General features: G+C 40.6%; 1 protein-coding gene across 1 annotated transcript in view; it reads left to right on the top strand.

Moving 5' to 3' along the window:
* Window positions 1-8,725, top strand: part of MSN (moesin) — a gene marked incomplete at its 3' end in the record, with an annotated part of 108,267 nt that overhangs the window by 48,035 nt on the left and 51,507 nt on the right. The window contains exon 2 of the mRNA XM_017512133.2: window positions 7,686-7,769. Coding sequence (XP_017367622.1) covers window positions 7,686-7,769 — 84 coding nt within the window. The remainder of the gene's footprint in view (window positions 1-7,685; window positions 7,770-8,725) is intronic.

The raw sequence follows: 8,725 nt of genomic DNA, 5'->3' as shown, positions 1-8,725 counted from the left end.
CTCACTTTGTTGCGCAGGCCAGAGTACAGTGGCACAATTTTGGTTCACTGCAACCTCCGCTCCCTGGGTTCAAGCGATTCTCCTGCCTCAGCCTTCCGAGTAGCTGGGATTACAGGCACATGCCACTACATTCAGCTAATTTTTGTATTTTTAGTGGAGACGGGGTTTCACCAAGTTAGCCAGGCTGGTCTTGAACTCCAGATCGCAGGTGAACCACCCACGTCAGCCTCCCAAAGTGCTGGGATTACACGCATGAGCCACCATGCCTGGCCAGGATTTCATTTTTTATGGCGGAATAATATTCCATTGTGTATATATGCCACATTTTCTTTATCCATTCATCTGGTTTTGGACATTTGGGTTGATTCCATACCTTGGCTATTGTGATGTAGTGATGCAATAAACATGAGGGTGCAGATATCTTTTTGATATACTGATTTTTTTTTCCTTTGGATAAATGCCTAGTAGTGGGATTGCTGGATCATATGGTAGTCCTATTTTTAGTTTTTTGAAGAACCTCCATAATGTTGTCCATAGTGGTTGTACTGGTTTACATTTCTGCTAACAGGACTCACATTTTCTTCTGAGTTAAGTGGAGACAGGAATGGGAATTCTTTCATGTTTGTTTTTCCTTCCAATTTTTTAAAAACCTAAAATAGTTTATCTCCACAATGAAATTCAGGAAACCTCAGGCTGCTATCCCTGGGGAAGCAGCCACAGTGGAATGGCAGAAACCCTGAGTAGGAATTCAGGACAAACAGGTTCTGGTTGGGTTTCAGCTCACACCCTCAGATTTTAGGAGAGCCCTTGTAACAGGGTGATCCTCTAAGAGGGAGGAAGCATGGCTAACTCTAGCCTCTCTGACATGCTTATTCCTCACCCAGGATGGGCCCTCTTTACCAATTGATTTATTTAGGAAATATTTCTTTAAAAAATATTTGATTACCTACTTTGGGCCAGCACTGGGCTCCACCCTTGATCAGCACCCTGAAGATGCTGGATTGGCATGACCTACAATTGACATGAACTGCACAAGACACTGGCTTCCTTCCTTTGAAAATTATTTACAATATTGTGAATTAAAGGGAACTCCTAAGCTTTGGAATATGTCCCCGGAATCCCACCCCTTCCCCTTTACTTAACTTTCTTTCCTGGGTGTTTTTTTTTTTTCCAAAAAGCCCAGTTCTGATCCCCTGCCCAGAACCTCTAGGCTATCTGGCCACTGCCAACAGGACTAAGGCCCAACCTTCTAGCATAGCACAGCCTTCAGTGTCCTCCACCTACCTTCCTAGACTCTGCCCTCTCTTAACTTTGCAGGCCTCATTCACCCTGGAGTAGGTCCACATATTGACTTCTAAAGGGGCCATCTGCATCCCTGCCTTGTTCTGGACACATGGTGTTTTCTCTACCTGGGACATTTGAGTGCTCTTCTCCCTACCTGCACAGTCGTTCTTTTCCACAATCCAACTTATCCTTTGGAAATCAGTAGAAACACCACTTTGAACTGTGGTTCCTAATTTCCACAAAAGATTCCCTCTGTTTTTCTATTATGGCACTGCTCAGGGTCTCTCTTGTACATTTTAGTTTTTCTGTTTTTCAGTGCCTTGAGATCAAAGACTGGCTCTACTGCTCTGTTCCAACCATAGTTCCTTAAACATTGTATTCCATTAATACTGGGTGAATTGAATGAATATATAGGAAGCTCCTTAACCTGGAGTTCCATGGATAGAATTTTAAGTGGGAAGGATATACGAACTTGGATGGAGGAAAAATACTTATTTGTTTTTTACCAACCTTTCATTTGTAATTTAGCCTTTTGTTCAATTATGAATGTAGGCAAATAAAATAAAATAAAGGCAGCAGTAATAGCAGTACCCATGACTTTGTTACCAACTCTTAGGCTGTGGAGTGTTTTCCTGGATTCCACCATTTTCTTTAGTTTTCTTAACTAACTCATAGAAGCTTATATAGAAACTATCTAATGTACATTTTTTTTTTAGATGAAGTCTTGCTCTGTCACCCAGGCTGGAGTGCAGTGGCGTGATCTTGGCTCACTGCAACTTCTCCCTCCTGGGTTCAAGTGGTTCTCCTGCCTCAGCCTCTCGAGTAGCTGGGACTACAGATGTGCACCACCACACCTGGCTAATTTTTGTATTTTTAGTAGAGATGGGGTTTCACCATTTTGGCCAGGCTTGTCTTGAACTCTTGACCTAAAGTAATTTGCCCGCTTCAGCATCCCAAAGTGCTGGGATTACAGGCTTGAGCTACCACACCCGGCCCCTAATGTACATATTTTTTATATCACAATTAGTTATTGTGTATTTCTCAAAATATTATTTATGCTCAATAGACTTTTGAAATTACAGTGATAATAACCAACTAATAAGACCTAGTGCTAAGTAATTACTTAATATGATAAGAAGCACATATTATTAAATTTTGATAACTATTTCAATATAATTTTGTCTTATTGTATCTACTTTATTTCATACATTTACAAATATTCTGAGAAGGGGTCCATAGGCTTCACTAGACAGGCAAGAATGATTCATGGCACAAAAACGTCAAGATGTCAAATGTCCCCATCTTTGTATGTGTATACTATGCTCTCTCTCTCTGATATCCCCTTGTTTGGTACCCATTCATTTAGCCAACATCTTGTGTGAGTACCCAATGAGCCTTGAAAACCGGAGAGAGAATTCTAAGTAAGAGGTAAACTTTGAGGTGAGAATGAGGTCTATTGTTCTAAAAAACCCACTGCCCTCTTTCTGTTCTCTCCTGTCCCTTCAGTCATTGGTGTTTTGAGGTTACACTGACCCAACTCAAGGATGAGTTGAGGCTGGATGTGGCACGGTGCCCCTCAAATTCCAGTCTCCCTGGCCCCATCTTACTTTATGAGGGCCCATTTTATAGGGGTCACTGACTTGGCAGAAAGCCTAGGGTAGTACCAAATCAAAGTGGCTAACCTTGCCTTACTCCCACTGGGGTACTTGCCTTACTTGTTCCTGCCTTCAGGGCCTTTCCTGTCCCGTTGTCAATCCTAAAATAGATTTCCTCCTTGGCTCCCTAGTGAGATTTATTTACAAAGTTGTTTTCTGGGCCTGATCCTCATCATAACTGTTTATATGGCAAAATGGCTGCCTGACCCCCTCTTCCCTGCTACCTGACCCCTGTGTTCGGGAAAGTCCTAGAGGCTCAAAGACTGATAAGGTTTAATGTCTTACTCACTCCATGGGAATCTGTATTTTTGGTAATACTATATATCTAGTGCTTTCCCTCAATACTATAAGTAGTATGTGACCACCTTAGAAAATGTATATTAGATGTATATTTTTTTGTTTTGTTTTTTTGTTTAAAGGGGAGAAAGCACATATCACCACCCCAAAACCAAGCCTGACTAATACCTGGACATGATTCCAATCATCCCTCGATGTATACATTTTACAAAGTTGAGCTCATGGGCTGTATGAAATATTGTTTATACTTCCTCACTTAATATCACTAAGTGTCTTCCCTGGGCATGAAATCATCTTCATAAAGGTTTTGTATGACCATATAACAAGCCATCTTGTGGCTGTATCATATATATGGTTTAAGCAAAATGTCTAACAACTAAAAATCAATCTTTGATTTCCTTTAATGGGAGACTTTTGTACTCTGTAAGAGGAATTTAGCATATTGGTTCATGTTGTGAGGTTTGGATTTAGACCTACATTGAAGCCCTGTATCCGCTACTTAATCGCAGTGTGACTTTAGAAAAATACCTATTTCTTTATCCCCAATGTAAAGATAATACTCTTCTTTACAGTGTGATTATTGATATTAAATGGGCTAGTACATATGAAGTGCCTGGTGAGTAGCAAGTCTTAATACAGGAAAGCTGCTGCCTGTTACTATTGCTGCTGCTCCCATTACTACTGAGTTTTCAGCCAAAGAGACAAATCTCTAATTAGGAAATTTCAGCTGTCATTGACCTAGGCTAGTGGATCTATTTGTAAAGGTGGTGGGTATTTTTTCTAGTTCCCATGAAATCATGTGTGTTACTGTCTCTTATTTTGGCCTGGGCCTGTTTCTGGACCTTTGTACCCTCATTGACTTGGTTTTGGTAGGACCTCTATGCCACCCAGACTCACCTCTGCTGAGGCCCCTTTCCCCTCTTGTGCCTAGGAAAACCAATGAGACATAAATACAGGAAGCGTTAACAATGCAAGGAAGCCTATAGAACTACAGACATCAGCACCGAAATGGTCCTTGGACTATTTACCTAGTTTAATTGGCTGCCTTCCATCCCATTCCTGCCTTTGCACAGGTGAGGGACACTAAGGTCCAGGAAAAGGACAGGAGTTATCCAAGGCTGTAGATTTGACCAGTTACACGTGAGGCTTGGAATCCAGTGTTCTTCTTTGTTTTCAATTTTTATTTTAAGTTCAGGGGTACATGTGCAAGTTTGTCATACAGGTAAACTTGGGTCATGGGGTTTTGTTGTACAGATCATTTTATCACCCAGGTATTAAGCCTAGTATCTATTAGTTATTAATGTTTTTTCCTGATCTTCTCCTGCCTCCCATCCTCTACTTTCTAGGTGTCCATGTGTTCTCATCCTTGAACTCACACTTGTAAATGAGAACATAGGGTATTCTAAAACCTCTGCCTCCCGGGTTAAAGCAATTCTCTTGCCTCAGCCACCAAAGTAGCTGGGATTACAGGTGTGCACCACCTTGCCTGGCTAATTTTTGTATTTTTAGTAGAGACGGGATTTCATTATATTGTCCAGGCTGGTCTTGAACTCCTGACCTCAAGAGATGCGTCTACCATGTCTTCCCAAAGTGCTGGGATTACAAGTGTAAGCCACTGTGCCCAGCCTGGCATTTGATTTTCTGTTCCTGCATTAGTTTGCTAAGGATAATGACCTCCAGCTTCATTCATGTTCCTGCAAAGGACATGATCTTGTTTTTTATTGCTGCATAGTATCATACATTTTCTTTATCCATTCTACCATTCATTGGCATTTAGGTTGGTTCCATGTCATTGCTATTGTGAATAGTCCTGCAATGCACATGTGCATGCATGTATCTTTATGATAGAACGACTTCTATTCCTTTGGGTATGTACCCAGTAATGACATTGCTGGGTTGAATGGTAGTTTGGTTTCCAGGTCTTTGAGAAATTGCCATACTATTTTCTACCATGGCTGAACTAATTTACACTCCCATCAACAGTGTATAAGCATTCCCTTTTCTTTGCAATCTCACCAGCACCTGTTTTTACTTTTTAATAACCATTCTGACTTGTGTGAGATGGTATCTCATTGTGGTTTTGATTTGCATTTCTCTAATGATGTTAATTTTTTTTTAATATGCTGCTTGGCCACATGTATGTCTTCTTTTGAAAGTGTCTGTTCATGTCATTTGCACACATTTTAACGGGGTTGTTTGTTTGCTTGTTTTCTTGTAAATTTGTTAAAGTTCCTTATACATGCTAGATATTAGACCTTTGTAAGTTGCATAGTTTGCAAATATTTTCTTTTGTTGTGTAGGTTGCTTGTTTACTCTATTGATAGTTTCTTTTGCTGTGCAGAAGCTCTTTAGTTTAGTTAGATCCCATTTCTCTAATAAATCATAAAAATAATAAGATTCCTAGAAATACAGCTAACTAGGGAGTTATTTTTGACATCTTATTATTTTTGCTTTTGTTGCAGTTGCTTTTGGCGTCTTTGTCATGAAATCTTTGTCCATTCCTATGTCCAGAATGGTATTGCCTAGGTTTTCTTTGAGAGTTTTTATAATTTTGAGTTTTACGTGACATTTGCATTTAAGTCTTTAATCCATCTAGAGTTGACTTTTATATATGGTATAAGGATGGGGTCCAGTTTGAATCTTCTGCATATGGCTAGCCAGTTATCCCAGCACCACTGATTGAATAGGGAGTCCTTTTTCCATTGCTTGTTTTTGTCAACTTTGTCAAAGATCAAATGTTTGTAGGTGTGCAGCCTTATTTCTGGGCTCTCTATTCTGCTCCATTGGTCTCTGTGTCTGTTTTTATAGCAGTACAATGCTGATTTGGTTACCGTAGCCCTGTAGTATCATTTGAAATTGGGTAGCATGATGCCTCCAGCTTTGTTCTTCTTGCTTAGGATTGCCTTGGTTATTCCAGCTGTTTTTTTTTTTTTTTTTCATTTCCACATGAATTTTAAAATAGTTTTTTCTAGTTCTATGAAAAATGTCATTGGTAGTTTAATAGGAATAGCATTGAATCTATTCTATGAATTGCTTTGGGCAGTATCAGCATTTTAACATTTTTGATTCTTTCTATTCATGAGCATGGACTGTTTCTCCATTTGTTTGTGTCATCTCTTATTTCTTTGAGCAGTTGCGTATAGTCCTCCTTGTAGAGATCTTTTACCTCCTTAGTTAGCTGTATTCCTAGGCATTTTATTCTTTTGTGACAGTTGTGAATGGGATTGCCTCCCTGATTTGGCTCTTGGCTTGACTGTTGTTGGTATATACGAATGCTAGTGACTTTTGTATGTTGGTTTTTGTATACTGAGACTTTGCTGAAATTGTTTATCAGATTAAGGAGCTTTTGTGCTGAGACTATTGGGTTTTCTAGATATAGGATCATGCCATCTGCAAACACAGATAGTTTGACCTCCTCTCCTCCTGCTTGGTTGCCCTTTATTTCTTTCTCTTGTTTGGTTGCTTTGGCCAGGATTTCCAATACTATACTGAATATGAGTGGTGAGAGAAGGCATTCTTGTCTTGTGTTGGTTTTAAAAGGGAGTGCTTCCAGCTTTTGCCTATTCAGTATGATGTTGGCTGTGGGTTTGTCCGATGGCTTTTATTATTTTGAGGTACTTTCCTTCAATACCTAGTTTATTGAGAACTTTTAACATGAAGGGGTGTTGGATTTTATTGAAAGCTTTTTGTGCCTTTATTGAGATTATCATGTGGAACTCAGTGCTCTTTATCCTGCTATTAATTTGCCTATGTAATTGTTTACCAGTGTTGTAGATAATCCAAGATGTAAATCAGAGGTGAGAAGACAACCCTGTGAGCTGAAACTGGCTAGCATAGATGGAGAGGCTTTCCTGGAAGAAGTACAGTTATCATTTGCTTGCTCTTAGTTGTAGGCTGATAGCATTTTTTTTTTTTTTTTTAATTTGAGACAAAGTCTCACTTTGTTGCCCAGGTTGGAGTGCAGTGGTGTGATCTCGGCTCACTGCAACCTCTACCTTCTGGGTTCCAGCGATTCTTATGTCCCAGCTTCCCAAGTAGCTAGAACTACAGGTGCACATCACCATGCCCAGCTAATTTTTGTATTTTTAGTAGAGATGGGGTTTTGCCATGTTGCCCAGTCTCATTTTGAGCTCCTGGCCTCAAGCAATCCACCCACCTCGACCTCCCAAAGTTCTGGAATTACAGGCATGAGGCACTGTGCCCGGCCTACATTCTTGTCTGCTCCTTGGTAAGTATTGCTTCATGGCTGTATTGTTTGGTCTTCAATAAGCTGCTTAGGAGCAGGGGTTGTGTTTGGGTCAATATTCTCACCTCTTCTCCATCAGTATCTAAGTTGCTCTGACTCTTAGCATCCTAGTTCCCTCCTCTGTGATTGAGCAGAGACACTTACCCCGGCTCTGTTGATCACGGAGCCAGATGACTAACCTGCCTTCTTTGATCTCATCCTAGATCAGTGTGCGCGTGACCACCATGGATGCAGAGCTGGAGTTTGCCATCCAGCCCAATACCACTGGCAAGCAGCTATTTGACCAGGTAAGTGGGAGACTCCTAGCTTCCTCTCCTTCTCGCAGTAGCTTCTACCACAATGCCAACCATCCATGCTTTTTGCCTCTTGTCAGAGAATCTCTCTGTTCACTCCAAGAGAGGTCAAAATTAAGGCTGATTCCAGCCTTAATATAAAAGGAGACAAAGTTTAACTTTGGATAAATGTTAACTCTCATCTGTATTAGCTACAGACAATAATTTTCCTACTCTATGTAATAAAAACTCAGAAAGCATACCCAAGCTGTCCTCAGATTTCTAGCCCTCTCCTACCCCTGTCTCCATTCTACTCTTGTCTTTTCTCTTACCAGTTAGGAATGTTCACAGGAATAGAATTACCCATTTGAACACAGCCTCCTTCTTTCTTTCTTCCTCTTCCCAACCCTGGGGAAGTTCTCACACAGTAGAAGGACACAGAGAGCAAAGAAGAAAGGGAAGCAAGAGGGCTTGGAAAATCCATCAGAGTGATATACAGCCTCAACATTCTGGACAATAACTCACACCTCCACCTCATCAGAGGCAGGTGGAGAGATGGGATAATTGCCTGTCTGGTGAGGTCCCAGTCTCTGGAAATGGGAGCCTCATTTTTACTCCTAGAAGTCTGACCAGAGATGGCATATTCCCTTGAATGCTATAAGTGTCTGTAGCTCCCATCTGTTTATTATAACATATAGTACATCCTTTCTGACAATAATGATTCACAATGAAAGGACACCTCTTTGTTTGGAGATGGGAATGACCTCTTCACTATGGCGAGTAAGCAATTATCTTCACGTCATCCATGAATACTGTATGCTAAGTACTGTGGTAAGCATTTGACTTCCACAAAGCTCTGTGAGTGCATAAATTAGTACTGACACATTTTACAGATAAGGACACAAAATCCTCATTTTCCTAGTTAGACCTTGAGACAATTATTGAACTCTGTGGGTTGGTATCCCCATCCA

Source organism: Cebus imitator, unplaced genomic scaffold, assembly GCF_001604975.1.
Source record: "Cebus imitator isolate Cc_AM_T3 unplaced genomic scaffold, Cebus_imitator-1.0 Scaffold463, whole genome shotgun sequence".
In the NCBI taxonomy this organism is placed as follows: Eukaryota; Metazoa; Chordata; class Mammalia; order Primates; family Cebidae; genus Cebus; species Cebus imitator.
The sequence above is the reverse complement of the archived record's forward strand: the minus strand, read 5'-3'. Positions and strand labels throughout refer to the sequence as shown.